Below are 19,859 nucleotides of genomic sequence, written 5' to 3'. Positions count from 1 at the left end.
AATTCTTCTAACACTTTGGTGGTGTTTTAAAAAGTCATTTTCACGAAATTTTCAACAAATTTATCACTTATGATTTTCTTAAAATTCTAAGTTCGGTTGAATTCTTATTTACTTGTAGATTGAAAAATGCAAATAAGCTATGGTTGCAAAAACAATGTTAGCTCAGTACTAATTTTCAATATAAACCATTTTGCCCTAAATTTTACTATTAATTTTCTTAAAGAAAATATCAAAAATAAAAATCAAAAGGAACCTTAATGGGGTCTTGAAGAATCATCAGACCATTATATCTTACTCAAATTCTTCATTTGATTTTATCTTAATACTAAAAGACTTTTGAGTACAATAGAGAAAGAGTTAAGTAAACACTAGAATTACTACATTAAAATATATAGATAAATTCTACTAAAATACATTACATTTAGAGTGCTTTTCATAAATGGGCCTCAGGGATAAGGTGTTTTTGAGAATGGTTCTCTTTATAATTTTAATTGTTTTTAGCCAAGAGAAAAAAAAATTAGACAAAATTATCCTTAATGAAATTGACCCATTCGCTAGGCTCCGCGCCTCAACCCGAAACCTATTAACGGGTCAAGGATGTCCTTTATGTGGACCACAACTCTTCGGTTTTCATCGAGAGACCGTACATATCCTCAGAAGCAAGTCTGCAAAAGCATTCCTCGACAGTTCAACTTTGGAGCATTTTGGCAGTGGTAAAAGCCTTTTGGAGTGGTTATCATTCGCACAAAGGTAGTTCACATATTGAGCAGCGTGAGGAAGTTGACATTACGCTGAGAAAGGTATAATATTTTTTTATGAATTTATTTATTTTATTTTGAACCATGTGGAGGTTTTTGATAGAATGGTTATTGTTCGTGTTTAGGGTTAAGGTTTTTGAGCATAAACCTATACATGTTGCACGTTCATATTGATATTTTTGTTGTTTGAAATTTTTGAATATAAACATGAAGGTGGTGTTGTTGGTGTTTAGGGGTGGAAAGATGATCAGCTATGCGTGACTGGTTGATATGTATGTGTTAGGAATTCGGTTAAGGGTTTAGATGTTGCGTGAGTGAGGGCGTGCTTAGGTGGTGGGCACCTTTTGTGTGAGTGGATTTTGGCATGAGGTCACGTTGGGGTTGCGTGATTGAAAAAGGGTTCAACTTAGCGTGACTGATTGATAGGTCATTGCGTGACTAGTTTCTATGTTATTGCGTGAATATTGTTCAAGCATGGCGTCAGTTAGTGTGTGCGTGACTCGATTAGTTGTTCTTAGAATTATGTGACTTGTTTATAAATCATTGCGTGATTTAATGTTAATAATTGCGTGACTAATTGATTAGGCATTGCGTGACTATTGTTGTAGAAAATTGCACGAGTGTCATAACTGCATGAAATTTATCTGCATGGGTTCATTCTATATTATTTTGGGTCAATTGTAATGCTTTAATGTGTATATGTTGATTTACTTAATAATCCATGCTCCATACTTGGATTAATTATTCTGTTTTAGGGGTGTCTAAAAAACAATAAAAAATATTGTTAGGGCTATTTTTTGAGTGAGCTTATAAGGAGGGTCATTTTTCAGAAATTTCTCTAGTTTTTTTTGTTAATCTACAATGATGGTATTGACATGACTAAAATGGGAATGTTATATGTTTTATGTTGTAGATGGCTAGCACAGGAACAGAGCAGAAAAACGTGGAGTCCTTGCTTTGTGTGCCGAGGCACCGGTGGGGGTTCAATGCGAGCATTAACATCCACTGTAAGTGGTCGCATCTGCACATGATACGTGAGGTGCTATGTCAAGTGAATGAGTTGGAAAACTTTAAGAGAACATGCTTTGGGCACATGATGGATGTCAAAGCAAATAAGGGTTTATTCTGCGTTAGTTTAGTGCACAATCTAATGTTGTGCAGAATCAACAAACCTGACGGCACGGAGGCAGAGTTATGGTTCGTAATAGGGAAAACGAAGGCCCGCTTTTCTAAGAGGGAGTTCTGTCTGGTCACAGAACTGAAGTTTGGTCCCCTACCGACCCTCATTGTCAATCAGTACGAGGTCTTTCTTGGAGGAATTCACCTAAGATATTAGGGACTAGGGAAGGAGGTGAAGATCCAACAGGTTTTAGATACGTTGAAGGGAGGGCAGTTTCAGCAAGAGGGAGACGCGAGCAAGATGGCCCTTATCTTGATTGCGACAAATGTTTTATTCAGTCAAGACTACAGACGATTTGTGGTTCCATGGTTGTTGTCGCTGGTCGAGAACATTGATGAGTGGAATGCATTCCCATGGGGCACATATGTGTGGAGTCTGTCCGTGGATTACCTACTAAGGGGTTTCGAACCTCCTGCTGCGGGCGAAGCAGAGAAGAAGCGCTACCACCTCTACGGATTCATATGGACGTTTCAGGTAGTTTGCCATAGCCTAATGTTTATCATTATCATTATTCTTTTCGCATAAGAATTTATGAGGTGAGTAAAAATGTTACGCAATTGATGTGCAGTTTTGGGCATTGGAAGCAATACTTGAAATCAGAAGCTTGTTCAGAAGGCAGCGACACTTCGAACAGGTTTGGCCAAGAATGCTTAAATGGCAATGTGACGAGAGGCCTTCAAGCTTCCACTCCAATATTGGAAGTTTGGAGAGAGAGGGCATGGTGAGTAAAGAAACCATTTTTTTTATTTTATTAAATTTTATTTTGATTGTCATAGGGTAGCATGGGTTATACCTAATGGCAATGTATGTTTTGGTGCAATTGTGGGCAGTGAGGACGTTGGAGCCAACGACAGAAGAGATGTTGACCGCATACTGGGCAGACATTGAGGTCAATATCTTCGAGGGGCAGCAATACAATCCATTATGGAAGTTAGAGGGTCGGCTAGAATTTGGTCCCCAACAAAGGAGGAAAATAATGAACCGCAAAGGGAAAAATCCAGTACGACAAGCCGTTAAGCTGAGACGCACCATGGACAAGGAGGTTCATTCCGAGCGAGGTGCTGCTGAAGCACCTCATTCTCCTAGTGCAGCTCTTCATGGTGCATCTCCTGCTGCTCATCATGCTGCTACTCCGCTGCCCCTCCTCTTGCTTTGGGTGTTGCCCCTCATGCTGAGCCGCGTAACCGAGTGCTGCTTCCGTAAATGACTACGAGCATTAAGGGAGAGTTGCAAAAGATGCAGACACAGTGGAAGAAAGACCTCTAGTCCTTGCAGACGAATATGCAAATGCAGATGTAGTTAATGTAGTTAGAGATCCAGTAGTCAATGTAGTTGGAGATCCAACGGGCAATGTAGATGCAGATGCAGTCAATGCAGTTGGAGATCTAGCAATCAATGCAGTTGGAGATCCAACAGGCGATGCAAATGTAGACACAGTCACTGAATGAGCATATCCAACACTCACTGCAAGGGCTGGAGGATCTGATTGTCGGTCGGCTGATCGACCATTTTGAGGTATGAGGTTTTATGTTATTCATCGCCTGAGTTATGACATGTACGATGTATACACTGTTTTAATGTGTTTGATTTTTTTGATTGTTTAGATTCGAATTTCACCTCCCAGTAGCCCGATTGAATATGATCCTACGCCTATCCCATCTCTAGTATAGGTAGCCTAGCATTCTCAACCCACACCTTTTCTCGAGGCTCCACCTATTCCGTCTGAGGTCGAAGAGGTACCTCATCCTGCGAGTAGTGGAACTACAACTTTCGCACGTCCTGCTCCTGTCCCAACTCTAGCAGAGGCCCCCCTGCATGGTGAGATCAGACCTTTTGCTGAGGCTCCTCCTCGACCTGAGCTTGAAGATGCATATGTGATCTTGGCCAGCAAATACCTTTGAAGCACGTACGTTAACCCGACATTAGTCTAGCGCAAAAAAAATGACGATTTGAAAGACAGATATGAGTCCTTCCTGAAAAATGACAAAGCGAGGTAAAATGAAAACAGTATACCATATTAGGGTTAACGGTTCTAAGATATTTATTAAACAGTCCGCAATACTATAATTTTAATATAACTCTATTTTAAATTTACAGGGTTAACATTCTGGGCATCGAAGGTGTTAAACCCTGTTCTATAAAATAATTACGACGTCATTTACATGCTAAATAGAATGTTTGCATATTTAGGAAGTTCGAGGAATCGTTAAAAGACGATATTATCCCTAATGGTACCATTAAGTCGATTAAGTCTTGAACTAGTTCAAATAGGAATTTTAAGGTGAAATTAAGAGTTTCACAGTCCATGAATGATTTAAAATGGTGATTTGGAGTTCAAGAATCAATTTGGAGTCAAACCAAAATTTTCACTATATAGGGGTAAAATGGTCATTTGCCACTTGAGGACAAAATGAGAATTTTTAGAAAAGATGTTTTGGCCCCATTTGACTTATTGCAGTATGATTTGAGGTTTAGAAGTAAAAATTTTTAATTTAGGTATAATTTGGAGTATAGGGGCAAAACAGTAATTTTGCCACCCTAGGGGGCAAAACTGTAATTTTGCACTCTCAGAACATTTTTTCAGCACAAGGTCTTCACCCATCATCATTTTTGACCCTTGAATAATGTGGTGGAGATTTAAAGCTTAAAAGATAAGAATTTAAAAAAATGGACCAATCATGGAATGCCATGTGGCAAGTTTAAATTATTATATTATTTAACTATAAAAATCAGCCCACACCACCATTTTCTCTTCATTATGGCCGGCCATAGCAAGAAAACAAAGGGGAAAGGAAGAACAAACCATAGGTGGAAAGAAATTCAAGAGAAAAGTGTGGATTTTCAAAGAAATCAAGTGGAAAAAGGTAAAATTTCTTGATTTTAGTTTATGAACTATTTTCCCTATGCATTTTCCCTTAATTTCCATGGTTGAAAAGCATGTTTTCATGATGAATTCATGGCTGGTCAAAATGGGTATGGAGAGAGAAAGATGTTGGATTGAATTGATTTTAAGATATGTTAGTGTTTTTAGTTAGTTTAGCATATTTAGAAGCAAAACAACAAGAAAGGAATCCATTTTCCCCATGAATCTTCATGGCCGAATCTTCTTTGATGTGTGTGGGTGATGGATTGTTATTATTTCAAGAGAAATGGCTTAGAAAATTATGAATAATGGTAAGAAAATTAAGTAGGAAAAATCACGGTGTTAGTGCACTGTAATGGCTGAATTTTTCCATGAAGAAATGGGAGGGTTTTGATGCTGAAATTGGTGTTATTTGAATAATGTTTGGTGAATTGAGGTACTAGAAATGAAATGGAGCAATTTGGAGCCAAATCGGACACAATTGTCATTTAATCGGGTAATAGGTTGAATTAGGTCAGCACCGCATTTAAGCGGTTATCGGATAAGTTGCATATCATATCATACATATACACCGAGCCTGAATTGATTTTATAATGGTCAAACATTAATGTGGTGAATTATGTATTGTACATTGTGGATAGGTGGTGAGTAAATTACACTAGTAAAAGTACAGAGATTGTGCTTGAAGACTGGGATTAGGAGTACATCGACTTCTAGAACTGTGAGTAAACTTATTATCGTCTTAATTATCTAGAGTAGTTTTATACAATAGTGTGATTTTATGAAAAATGGTTTTAAATGGTAAATTGCTATGTTTTAGGAGAAATTATGATTTTATAAAATGATTTTATAAATTTTCTGAAAAATTGAATACTGATTTTGAAAATAGAGTAATTAGAGACTGCTTGCTTGTGTTATAAATTGTGTTTTAAATTATATGGTTTATAGCAATTTGTGAGCATGAATGGAAAAGTCGGTGTTTGTATCAAAATTATATATACTATGTATTCAACCTTGAGAGGCTAGATTACGATAAATTGCCATGTCATGCAACAAAAGATTTTATAAATCAGGTGGTAGATAAAATAATCCATAGTCACTGCAGTGGTGGGGGTTTCCGTGGACTGCCTATGAGAGGGGCACGGTCACTCAGTTATATATTTACCTCCGGGGGGAGATATTGGATGAAGTATCTCCTAAGGTAAAGATTTAAGTGCACTTCACGTGGACCACTACGTGAGAGTGAGACTCAGCCAATGCCAAAGAACGGTTGTGTGTCAGATGCGAAAACATGTTTATGGGTATGGGACATTTAATAGCCTTGGCGGTCTCAGTGGGATACATTGACGAAGGTATCCGTGAGAAAGATTTTGGCAAGAGCCAAGTTTTGTGAGATATATAAGCCATGTTGATTAATTGAGTAAACTGAATATTCATGTTATGAAACATATATTGGAAAATGATATTTTAATTCGTCTCTATTTACTCGCCTTTAGATAGTTTAGATGGTGTCTGTTTACTCACTGAGATTTTATAATCTCACTACCCTCATTTCCCCACATTTCAGGTTTAGGGAATTCCATAGTTAGCTGACTTTGACAAGGACCTTCATTTAGACTTGAATCGGCAAAAGTTGTAGGTTTTCAGCTTTCGATGCATTTTGGTCAGTTAGGGGCCCACGTGTCATTGTAAAAGTAATTTTATACTTCAATTATCTGATTTAAAGTATGTATGAACATATTTAGCTTTTACACCATGTTTTTGGCGGGTTTCGATATTTTAAAAAAAATGACGAAAATGCCCCTGTAAACCAAAAAATAATATTTTATTGTTTTGATTTGGAAACAACTTATGATTTCTTGAAATACGAGATTTAATAACTGTCGCTCACCGGAGAGATACGAAAGCTGATGCTAAGCCTTGCAGGGTTTCGATCGGCATTCGGGGTAATGAGTGCCTATCGGGACGTCGCGACGGTTGTCATGGGTCCGATGAGAGTTTCGGGTCGTCACAGAAGGGTAGGAGGGCCTTGATTTTTTTTGACAATTGGAGATGCCGACAGAGTTGATGAACACCCAACAGATTGATGCATGCATCAGTGTGTTATGTAATTGGGCGCGCGAGCACCATCCACAACACTACAAGTAGAAATTATTGATTGTTGACACCACATTCTATGTAAGTATATTATATTTTACTGAGTTGTAATTGTTTAAATGTATGGGGTTTAGGGTTACTTAATTGCATCTAATTGTTATGTATAACGTAATTGACAGCTTATTTTGCTCCATCTGAGTGAAGAAATGCAGCCTTCACCCACCGAGAAGACATTCAAGCAGAGTGAGGCGGTATGCCAGACGAGCTGCTTGAGTATGCTGGGGGTGGGAGACCTTCGTGGGGTTTGCCATGGCATGAGGTTGACGCAATTCTCGTACCGTGCATTTTCGATGGCTACTGAGTGGTAGTGTACGTTAACTTGGTGAAATGGACTATGATGTTAGTGGACTCATCGTACAGTCGAAAAGATGCATTGAATTCTGGCTTGCGTGATAAGTAGATGAGTCCACTAACATCATTGTTTCCCATTATATGCTACCAGGCGAGGTACTTTGTTAATTCGCACCGTCAAAAGCTACCTTTGTAGCGGATGAAATATAAGTTAAATGAAAAGACCCCGATGCAGAAAGATTCGTACAGTTGCAAGGATTGGGTTATAGCCGTGTTGCAGTCGTTGATCGGCTCGGATGATCAGACCTTGAAGGCAAACGCCATAGAGGGCATTCGAACAAAGTTTGCCCTTGAGATTTTTGCCAATAGCTCAAGTTGTTAAAATTTTGAATTTGTTTATTCTTATTCATTCTGTAATTAACATTAACATTATTCTGTATGATTTCCATATTATACTTTGTTGTATCATTTAGATATTATTCTTTGTATTCATTCATGTGATAAGCATATGGGTCCAATAAGAACAAGATTGTTTTTTTCTTTTCGTAAAGTCTGTTAGTATTTTACACAATTTACATGACATCGTTCATTCGATTGCATATGCCAACGCCCCTTTGTGTTTTTACTTTATAGCCTATATGACATGTTGAATTGCATTGCGTGACATAGGGTGGTAAGCAGTTGCTATTGAATTGCGTGAATGGTGTGGATGGAATCGCGTCACCTGTTGATATTGATTCGTGGGAGTATATATTATGAAGTCACGCGAGTACTAAATTTTTAATCACGTCAGTTGTTAATGTGGAATCCCGTCACTAATCCACTTAGAGTCGTGTCAGCAGTAAATATGGATCTCGTCAACCGTTAAGATTTAGAATCATGTGAGTATTTGATATTGACTCTCATTGGTAGCAAATATGGAGTGGCGTTACTAGTTAATATGGAAGTGCGTGACATGACTTTTTTTTGGAATTGCGTCACAAGTTTATATTGACCTGTGTGAGTAATTTGTGGAGTGGCGTTACTAATTGTTATTGAATGGCGTGAGTATGTATTATAAAATCGTGTGAGTAGAAAAAGGGAGTCACGTGACTGAATATTATGGAATTGCGTTACCATTTGATATGGAGTCACGTGAGTTGTATATATAGAGTGACGTTACTAATTATTATTGAATCGCGTGACTAGTTGCGCTTGCATCTCGTTACTCACCTATTATGTGTCTTGTTCTTCAAATAAGGGTAAGCCAATTATCATCGACAATATCAAACTATAACTTAACCCCATTTAGAATCATAACAAAATATCGAGTTAAACAGCCTAAACCCTCAACCAGATGAAAGTTAAAGCACATGTTATGAACGAAACGGTTGGAAGCTATCTTATGCCCTTTATGTTTTTTGATTACAACGGTCGACATTAAGAACAACTATTACTATTATTATACATCATTTTCTGGGCAAAAATATTAAGCAGGATGCCAAAATCAATCACGTAAATATTATTAAAATAAATATTTTGTGCTTTATTTAATCATATACAAAGAAAAACAAATTATGAAGGAGTACAATGAATTTGATGATCTAACAAATGGGCTAAGTACTCTAACTGGAATTTTATGATCCAACTATGCAATGGCATTTTTTTACACAAGGGGAATTGTAGTGAACTATACAAATATCAAATTTTTTCCAGCACTTTTTCCTCACTTCCAGCAGCTTCTTCTTCGTCTTTTTCCCATCCTTCTGTTTCAATAAACGTTCAGTTGTTCTGGACCTGCTTGAGTATCGATAGCTTATGAATATATCGATAGCTGCTCTGAAAGTGGATGGAACTTGTATGAAAGAGCAAACTAAACTGTTTGGTTGGGGAATGAAAAGTACGATACACAAGATGTCCATATGGAAGAGAAAACCTTCAAGTCCCATGTTCAGTTGTTTTGGACCTCCATTGTTCCCTAACTAGTTCCACCGACCCCACCATTAGACTTGAAGGTTTTTTCTTCCATATGGACATCTTGTGTATCCTACTTTTCATTCCTCAATCAAACCGTTCAGTTTGCTCTTGCATACAAGTTCCATCCACTTTCAGAGAGACATCTTGTGTTTTAGATTTGCTTTTCTGATGGAATATGTGCAACTAGTCCCTCAAACTCAAAGGCACCTCCTCCTCTTTGGAGGCTGCCTATTTCCCCTTCTTGACTCTTGGATCTCTGGAGGTCATTTTTCAATTATCTGAGATTGATTAAGATAATTGAATTTGATTCAAATGGTTAATAGTTCCCTTTATTTATAGGCATGAATGCTGACTCTTCGTTTTCTGCAGCCATGTCAGTGTAATGAAGAGGGGCTGAATTGGTTATTAAGTACCTGTTCGGCATGCCCTTTGATCTTATCTACCTCTTAAAAGCAAAAGCCAGGCCAAACATCAATCGTTTGCATATGCTAACTCCCATTTGCTTTTTTACTTTATTGCCTATAAGACATGTTGAATTGCATTTCGTGACATAGGGTTGTAAGAAGTTGCCATTGAATGGAGTGAATGGTGTGGATGGAATCACGTCACCAGTTGATATTGATTCACGGGTGTATTTGTTATGGAGTTACGCGAGTACTAAATTCTGAATCACGTTAGTTGTTAATATGGAATCGCGTTACTAATCCACTTGGAATCGTGTGAGTAGTAAATATGGATCGTGTGAACTGTTAAGATTGGGAATTGCGTGAGTATTAGATATTGACTTCCGTTAGTAGTAAATATGGAATGGCGTTACTAGTTAATATGAAAGCGCATGACATGACTTTTTTATAGAATGCCGTGAGTGTTTATTCTAAAATCGCGTGAGTAGAAAAATGGAATCGCGTGACTGGGTATTATGAAATTACGTTACTAGTTGATATGGAGTCGCTTCTGTAGTGTAAATGGAGTGGCAGCACGAATTCTTATTGAATCGTGTGAGTTAATGATATGGGATTGCGACACTAGTTGATCTTGCATCGTGTGACTCACCTATTTTGTATCATGTTCTTCGAATAAGGGTAAGCCAATTACCATGGACAATATCAAACCATAACTCAACCCCAAGCACCATCATAACAAGATATCGAGTTAAAGAAAACAAAATACCACAAGTGAATTATGAAATACAAACTACAGTTTCCATAATCCAGTTAATGCACAACTCTCAAATATGAATGTTCATCTCGTATGTTTGACTCAGCCAGAACCAATGACAACTGACTTCCTTTGCATTAGAAGTTAATGTCAGAGAAACTCATATGAGGACAGTCAATTCTGTCTCGCTTCTGCTGCCCGAACAGCTGTATCTGTTCTTTGCATTAGAAGATTCTCAACATTCTGTATCCTCAATTCCAATGCTTGCATTGTAGCAGTTTGATTACTAAGCTTCTCATCAATCCTCAGAAGCATATTATACATCATATCATTGGAAACAGGAACTCTAGACGGTTGTCTGAATGGAGTATCATGGGTAGGATGAACAAGGCTACCTTTGATAGAGTTCAATGGCTCATCAAGACTCAAGTCATATCCCCTTTTCACGAGCCATCGAAATGATAGATTACGAGGCCTACGACTGGTCCAATAAGCTAGATACCTATTGCTCCATATCCCTTTCTTCTTAACTAGAGCCGATATGATGTTCCTGTATGGAAGGGTTATCTCTTCCCGCATGGCAACTTCTCTCATTCTTGTGATCATATATTCTGCAATATTCACGCCAAACTCGCTTCCAATTGTTTCCATCATCCACAGATCCTCAGCGCTAACATGTCTTAATCGATTGAGCCTTCCCTGTAATGTGGATGCCAGAAAATTATGTACCAGCCTATCTGGTGCAGAATTCAAACGACGAGCAGAACATGACTTTGTAGTGTATGGTTCTCTTCTGCCTGTCACTTGGGCCCACATACTGGACGGGTCATATGATGGTGGAGGTCTGTATTGTCCGTGTCTATACTCCATTTTTAGGAGCTTCCCAATATCAAAGGAAGTGACTGTAAACTCTATTCCTCCCAAAAACACGTGCAAAACATCTAGGTCAAAATCTCTAGGATTTTTTAATTCATTTTCACTTTGGCAAATACTGGAGTAAAATTCCCTAACAAGAGTCGGGCTATAATCAAAATATGGAAAGGTACTTAGACCCTTAAGTTTACCCATGTCGAAAAACGAAGATATGTCACCCTCAAGGTATATGTTTTCCTTTAAGCTTTCCCAATCTACCACTTTCCCGCACGATATCATGGCATTCTCTAATACCCAATACCTACCACCATGTGATATGTCCCTAAACCGTATGGGAGAGCACAGATCATTACTTGGTTCAATTGAAAAACCAATTGATGCGGTAGGCAGTTGAAGAGCTAGTTTCCATTTCTTCCTTGATCTTAGGCGGGAGTATTCATCATCACCCATACTTTGGTCGCCATTGTCATCGACAATGGGTCTGCTCGAAGTCAGCTTTGGTAGCTCAACTTCCCTTCATCCTTAAACTAAGTTTGGAATGGTTGGAATATGAAACTGCAACTATCGATAGATATTGGGAAGACTTGAATATGAAAGAAACGGTTGGAAGCTGTCTTATGCCCTTTCTGTTTTTTTATTACAACGATCGACATTAAGGGTGTGTTTGGTAAAAGAGATGTGATGTCATTACATTGCAGCCAATGGATGTAATGTGATTGCATTCCAAAACCAATGCAATCACATTACATTACACTCTTTCATGTCTTTAAGGACATTTTTACCCATCGAAGCAAAGCATCGTTTTTGGGGCTGAGGGTCTGCTGCTTCTAACTATTTTGCTAAAGTCGCTTCTCCTTCTTCTAGCTCTACTTCTTCATAATATGAAATTGTGGGTTGAAATCTCCCATTCTTCTTTTTCTTTTATCTTCTTCTTGTATTCTTTAATCTGACTTTTTTCTATTAATTTGGGTTTTCTTCATATTTATATTTTAGGGTTTACCACTAAAACAATTTGGCCCTTGATAGGCCAGCGAGGTTGGATTTCTGGGTTAATCTTCAACATGAGGCATTGCGTGACTTACCTTGGACATTGCGAGACTTACTTTGGAGATTGTGTGACTAGTTTTTGATAAGTCATTACGTGACTAATTTCTATTAAGGCATTGCGTGAGTAGTTGGTAGGCATTGCGTGCCTTACTTTGGATATTGTGTGGCTAGTTTTTGTTAATGCATTGTGTGATTTTTTTTGAATCCATGTAACTTTTTGAGATCTAGGCGTTAGCAGGCTGTCGGAGGCAGTCTGGTGTCGTTTTGACCCTAAAAAACCTCATTTTAACCCTGAATTTGAATTTGTACTCTTTTCATGGCTTTTTTTTTAAAGATTTGACCTCCCATTTATTTTTTTTTGTTTAGGGTAAATTTGGTCTTGATAGTAGGAAACCATTGCAATTTTTTTTAAGATTTTAGGGTGCAAGAAAAGAGTCCTGCTTAGTCACGCTTGCATTATTGGTCTCGGGTTTGACTCATGTTTATTGCAGTGCAATCTTTTTTTTTTTTGTTGCCATTGATTGCTACCATTAGATCAGTCTCTAGTATCAATTGAACTTACATTAAAATTTTTCAACATATTCCTTGCATATCAAAAATGGATCTTTCTATATGCTGTTTTTAAATTGAATATTTGTAAGGTGGACATGATAAGTTAACTTTGTGCTTTCTATATGTTGTTTTTATATAATGTTTATATTTCATGATTTTAATTATTTTTTTATATTGTTAGTTCACACAATGGAAGGGTTTTCTCAAGAGCAAACTGCAACGATCGTGTCTGCTATTGTATTAGCCATTGAGCTGTTCAACATGATACTTTTAGCTAATACTTTGGTTCAAGGATGTTATCAAATTTTAATGTATACTAGAAAGCGTAAAAGATCCAAAACTAGTACATATAGGAGACATATTATTAGGCAATTGAATTTTAGGATAATGGTGTTTGATTCTGATTTAACATGCATTGAAAATATTAGAATGGATAGAGCTGCATTTTATAAACTATGTAATATGCTTCAATGCATTGGTAGGCTTACAAAAAAAAAAAATGAATGTTGAGGAAATGGTTGCTATCTTTCTATACATAATTTCTCATCATGCAAAGAATAGGATCATAAAGAGAGAATTTGTTAGAAGTGGTGAGACAATGAGTAGGCATTTTAGTTTAGTTTTGAATTCTGTTTTAAGATTGCAATCAATACTGCTAAAAAAGCCAGAGCCGTACCCGAGAATTCAATTGACTTTAGATGGAAATGGTTTAAGGTAAACTAAAATTTCTTAATCATTTATAGCTTGAGTATAAGAACCTATTAAAAATGCAACTAAAGGATAATTTTTGCCATTATTCTATTGGAAACAATAGAATTGTTTAGGAGCTTTAGATGGAACTTACATTAAAGTCAATGCCCTGAAAATTAATAAACCTAGATACAGAACAAGGAAGAATGAAATTGCTACAAATGTGTTAGGGGTATGTTCACAGGATATGCAATTCATATATATCATACCTAGATGGGAGGGTTCTGCTTCAGACTCTAGGGTTATTCGAGATGCAATATCTAGAAAAAATGAATTGAAAGTCCCAAAAAGTATGAGGAAAATATACATTAAATAATTAACTATTTTAGCTCGACATTGTTCAGAGTGATGTACTAAAAATTAATTTTTTATCATAGGCTTTTTCTATTTATGTGATGCTGGGTATATAAATGGAGAGGGATTTTTAACTCCATATAGAGGTCAGCGTTATCAGTTGAATGAATGGAGACAAAATCGCACTCCTCATTCAAAAGAAGAATTGTTTAATTACAAACACTCTGGTGTTAGGACTATTATTGAGAGACGTTTTGGATTCCTTAAGATGAGATGGGCAATACTTAGAGAGAAGTCTTGGTACCCAGTGAAAACATAATGTAGAATTATCTCTGCTTGTGCATTGTTACACAATCACATTAGGAGAGAAATGACACATGATCCACTTGAGGATGAAATGGATGAAGAGTATGTGGAATCAGAAGTGATGGAAAATGCGGATACGATCCAATGCATTGAGACATCAAATGCATCGACTACTTGGAGAAATAACTTGGCACAAGAAATGTGGAATGATTGGATAGCTTCTAGAAATGAAACTTAATTTTTTATTTAGTTTAAAAAATTGTATGCTTTATTTGTAATAACTCAAATTTATGTTGATTGAGACATATTTGTATTTGTTCATAATTAGATAAGTTATGTTTCTTCTTTAATTTTTAATTAACTATTGTATTCTATATATTTGTTATTATGCCATTTCTATATTATATTTTATACTTGTAGATGGAAGTTGCATCATCTAAAGAACAACTATTAGTATGAGCAGAACATAATTTTCTGAGCAAAAATATGAAGCAGGATGCCTAATCAATCACGCAAATATTATTGAATGAAATATTTTGTGCTTTATTCAATGGTTTACAATGAAATTCAAATTATTAAGGAGTACAATGAATTTGATGATCCAACAAATGGGCTAAGTACTGTAATTGGAATTTGATGATCCAACTATGCAATGGTATTTTCGTAAATAATGAGAACTGTAGTCAACTATAGAAAAAATATCTAATTTTTTCCAGCACTTTCTCCTCACTTCTAGCAACTTCATCTTCTTATTCCCATCCTTCTTCCTCAATAAACATTTTCTATATTGCATGGAAGCCATCCCTTGAAACATCCATAACTTTCTCAAAGTAACTTCAATTCTCATGCTTTGGTACACTTTTTCAAACCTCTATAACTAGCATAAGGTCTTTCTCACAAATATCAACATATTGTGTATCTTACTTTTCATTCAAACTCTGTCAAACTCAAGTTGAAATAGTATTATTCGATGCAAATATCAATGGCAACTTCAAAACAATCCCTAACAACTGACGTCTAAAGGGCCATTATTTTCACGTACGACACCGATAACGTTATCAGAGTTTGTAGTTTGCATTGGACAGCGATTTCGACTGTGCTCGGGTTGTCTGCAAATTGCACATGCCTTGGGCCGACATCGTCGAGCCGTCGGCTGAGTAGATGATGTTTCCCCTTTTATCGGTAGAGATGCAAACGGACTTCGGTAATTTTGTCTATTATAACCATAGCTCTTGCATTGTGAACATCTACATCGTCCGCTGCCTTCCCCAACTGATGGAATCTTTTTCCTCATAGGTCTTCCCACTTGACCTCGCTAACTTGGTGGCAAAACGACAATTTGTTGGATGTCATCGAGGATGTCCCATTCACTAGGATGCCCAATCGGGCGAATGGTAGCTGCATATCCCTTCGCCCAAGACCGAGTCTTGTAATAGTTCGAGTAGAATTCAATGGCTGCACGTTTGCACTTACTGCCAAGGCAATGAAATGACAGATGGTGAACAATGTAAAAATTCAATTCACCATGCACAATATAACAAAACATGATTGGTCATACCTTATTGCCGCCATGGCATGCGTGCAAGGGAGTATATCGGACTGAAACTCACCGAATGAACACTCCTTGGTGGAGAGGTTCATGACTCTGTCCTTACTCCCGCCTATAACTTGAAACTCCACCCGATCGATTGCTAGTACGAAAAAGTGACATGCTTCATTGAACCGTATGTTCAACAAATCGGTAGCCCAAGGGCTGAGGGGCGTGGTCAAATTCAATGCCTCATTGTGCCAGTCATGTAACCAACGTTGAAACATGCATCTGATGCACTCGATCAAGACTGTTTTTGTCATTTTTCTTGCATGCCTCAAGCAGGAGTTAATACACTCCGCAGTGTTGGATGTCATTAGCTTGTATCGCCTTACTGGTGACCTTGCACTTGCCCATCTCTCAAGGCCTAATCTCATAAGGATGTCATAAGTAGGTTTGCAAAGCTGTTTTAGCTGATTCATATGTCTGTCAAAATCGATGACCCTATAGCAGTTGGCGGCCATGGTGAAAATCGCTGCAACATCTTCGCGCTTGAACCTGTTTTTAACGTTTTTTCCTAAGTGGTAATTGCATAGACCGTGATGAGCGTCCTTGTACACTTTCTCAACTCATTCTTAATGCCAAGATGTTGATCAGAAATGAACATTGCATTTTCAGGACAACCAATCGCACGACGTAATTAGTTAAGATACCACAACCAAGACTCTTCGTCTTCGACGTGGCCAATGCCAAATGCTAGTGGATATATCTGCTCATTTGCATCTTTGCATACCGCCACAAACAGAATACCCTTGAATCTGCCTTTCAGATGTGTGGCATCAATAGCGACTATAAGCCGTATTACAACACTGAACCCCCGAATACATGATTTGAATGCCTAGAAACAATATTTGAATCGTTTTTCCCCATCAGTAGTGACACACGTCACAGTGCCGGGATTTCATGTTTCAACATATGAAAATAAGAGGGGACGAGTTGGAATGACTCTTCCAGTGGACCGAACACAAGAATCTCCGCGTACTCCTTCGCTTGCCATGCCTTACCATATAGGCATTGCAATCCCCACTTGCGATTCATCTCTGCCATTATTTCTTTTGGTCTTAATGGGGTTACACAATTTCTTTGCACCCTGCTGGAGATAAGCTCACCAATTACCCTCGCGCTCGCAGTTCGGTACCCACATTGCAAACCATCGACAGTACACATGTGTACCTTATGCAATGTCTAAACTTGCCAATATTCTCCCTCAGGCAACTTCGTTGCACGCAAAGCAAACTTGCATGCCTTATCCTTACAACCAACCTCAAAACGAGCGTGACATGACTTTTTAACTCTAAACTCAAATTATTCTTTTAGTGCCAACATGCTTAAAGCTCGTTTCAATTCAGTCTTCGATAGAAACACTTTTTTGTAATATAAGTGGTCGTCCATTGATCTAGATTCCTTACTCCATATTGTTTGGAAGGATATCATATCTAGCCCGGGAATAATCCATTGACGAGATACCTCTGTATTTACCCTCTCTTCATCACTGTCATCAGGTGAACGAATGCCATTCTCAAGTGCAATGGCGTTCTCATAAATAGGGTCACCCTCAACATCTTCTAATTCAACGGTTCTGCAATGGTCGTCCAACTCAACCTCTTTTAACACAATAGTTGTGGTATGACCTCTACTGCCATCTGCATGATTACAATCAGGAATGTCAGTCAGCTCAACCTTATCATCCTCTGAACGGTCTTCATGTCCGCCAACGTAATCATCTTCACAGTCATAACGTAACTCATGGTTCCGATTCGCCGTGTCATCCTCTTCGACATCATCTTCAATTTGATTAGATGCATCGTCATCACTCACAACCATTACAGTGTCATTTGCTAATGATAATGGACCCAATGCATTTTTGAGAGACAGTTGTGTTTGTTGCAAAGTACCGAGTATTTCGTTCGATGCACATTCCAATCAAAATTGTGCAGACATCATTTGTAGACACCTCATGTGTGCGCCGGGCTGCTGAAACTCATGAGGATACATCAAACATGATTGCCATGGTTGTTTGTTAGGAAATGCATGGTGTGGTATGTCAGAATAATTAACATTTTGTTCTTGTTGATTACTATGTTGGATACCGTGCTCATATGGAATATTGTCTGCATTTCTTGCCTTAACTGTCACAAACACAACAACTGCCCTCTCATCTCCCAGAATACTCGTTACATCTTTATCATCCCTGATAACTGCGTGCGAAACCCCTACGACATGGCTGAGCGATGCATGTAGCTTGATTTCATTATGTGAGTTGACCCCAACAACCTCTTCAACTAGCTTCATTAGTCCCGAAAATGACAAATCACTCCCAACACCCCTCACTTGTGTCTCACCGCCCTTGTAAGTGTTATCGACCCAATGACCACCGTATGTAATAATAAGCTTCACATTTGGCAAGTCGCTGAAATTTAATAGAAAATAAGTGTCACGATCAGTCAATTTATCAAAAATAGCCCCTCAATGCATAGAAATCACCTATGCAATGCCTAAGTCACATTTGGCCAGCCGCAGAAATTTAACAGAAATTAAGTGCCACAATGTCTAATACACATTAGTGTAATGCCTAATAACTAGTGAACAAACGCCCCTAAACAAGAGGCGAATTGCACAAGTCACGCGTCACCGCTCTCGCAATATATAACAATAGGTCACATAATACATAAAAAACAGTAACGCAATCCTAAAAAACTACTAAACAAAAACCTTTAAACAACATATGAATTGCACAAGTCACGTGCAACCACTCTTGCAATACATAACAACATGTCATGCAATATATAAAATTAGGTCATGCAACCCTAAACACTACTGAACAAAAACCCCTAAACAACACATGGATTGCACAAGTCACGCGCCACCACTCACGCTACAACAAGTAACGCAATATATAAAAACCAGTCATGCAAGCTTAAAAAACTACTGAGCAAAAGCCTTAAAACAACACATGAATTGCACAAGTCATGTGCCACCACTCTAGCTACAACAGGTAATGCAATATATAAAAACCAGTCACGCACTGCCTAAAAAACTACTGAACAATAGCCTCAAAGCAACACATGAATTGCACAAGTCAGTCATGCACCGCCAGGCTCGCAACACCTAAGAATAAGTCACCTAATGAATAATAAGTCTCTAAACAAGAGGTGAATTGCACTAGTCACGCACCACCAGTCTCGCAATACCTAATAATAAGTCAATCGATGCCTAAATCCACTCACATTATGCCAACTTAAATAGTCACGTACTGGTCCAATGTAACGCAATACATAACAACACATCACCATAGGTACTCTATTCCATATACGTATAAACCACTCAGCAATGTCTCAACAGAATATATGCATAGCACAATTCATGCACCGCGTATCACCCACTCTCCCCATACCTAATAATAGATCACCCAATGCCTAACATCCACTCACGAAGTTATTCAACATAATATAACTTAAACAAAGAAAATAACTCAACAAAATATGTGCTCAATGAAAATAAAAATTGCTATAAATTTTATTTAAAAGACCCCCCTGAAAATATAAGGCGATGATACAAAAAAAAATGAACCGTAGTTCATTTCTTCATAAGTTCATCTACTTTGAACTCTATCTCGGCGAGAATCTTTTTGTTGCTCAAGATGGCAGCCTCTAGGTCAAAAGTCCTTTGCATTAGGTTGTCGATGAGGAATTGAATCTCCTACTGGAATATGTGCAACTGGTCCCTCACACTCAAAGGCACCTTCTCCTCTTTGGAGGCTGCTATGAGACCCTGTCAAGCTCGATTAAAAGACGGTATTGTACCGAGTGGTACAACTAAGTTAAATCGAGCCTTGAACTAGTTCAAATAGAAATTCTAAGAGGAATTTGAAAATTTTAAAATCAACAGAATGGCTTAGAATAGTGATTTGGAGTTCAAGGTCCAGTTTGGAGTCCATCAGAAAATTGACCAATTAGGGACAAAACGGTCATTTTACCATTTGATGATAAAATTGAGATTTTTAGCCAAGATTTGATCACATTTGACCAAGAATAATTATATGAAATATAATTATGATTATTGGAGTATAAAATGATGTTTAGCAGT

General features: G+C 37.8%; 1 protein-coding gene across 1 annotated transcript; it reads right to left on the bottom strand.

Moving 5' to 3' along the window:
* LOC108662416 lies at window positions 15,501–16,940 on the bottom strand. The gene is made up of 4 exons (XM_018122770.1): window positions 16,663–16,940; window positions 16,427–16,582; window positions 15,744–16,271; window positions 15,501–15,657 (listed from the first exon to the last, which is right to left on the bottom strand). The coding sequence occupies exons 1-4, from the start codon at window positions 16,938–16,940 to the stop codon at window positions 15,501–15,503; spliced, it is 1,119 nt and encodes a 372-aa protein (XP_017978259.1).

Source organism: Theobroma cacao, chromosome 6 (genome assembly GCF_000208745.1).
Source record: "Theobroma cacao cultivar B97-61/B2 chromosome 6, Criollo_cocoa_genome_V2, whole genome shotgun sequence".
In the NCBI taxonomy this organism is placed as follows: domain Eukaryota; kingdom Viridiplantae; phylum Streptophyta; class Magnoliopsida; order Malvales; family Malvaceae; genus Theobroma; species Theobroma cacao.
This window is presented reverse-complemented; position numbering and strand designations above follow the sequence as displayed.

What these genes read in the sequence shown, in the direction of transcription:
- LOC108662416 (XM_018122770.1), bottom strand. Translation starts at nt 16,940, where the DNA reads ATGTGTACTGTCGATGGTTTGCAATGTGGGTACCGAACTGCGAGCGCG. An exon ending in AAACATGAAATCCCGGCACT is followed by an intron (nt 16,583 to 16,662) that starts GTGACGTGTGTC and finishes TCGGGGGTTCAG; the next exon opens with TGTTGTAATACGGCTTATAG. An exon ending in GACGAAGAGTCTTGGTTGTG is followed by an intron (nt 16,272 to 16,426) that starts GTATCTTAACTA and finishes CGTTAAAAACAG; the next exon opens with GTTCAAGCGCGAAGATGTTG.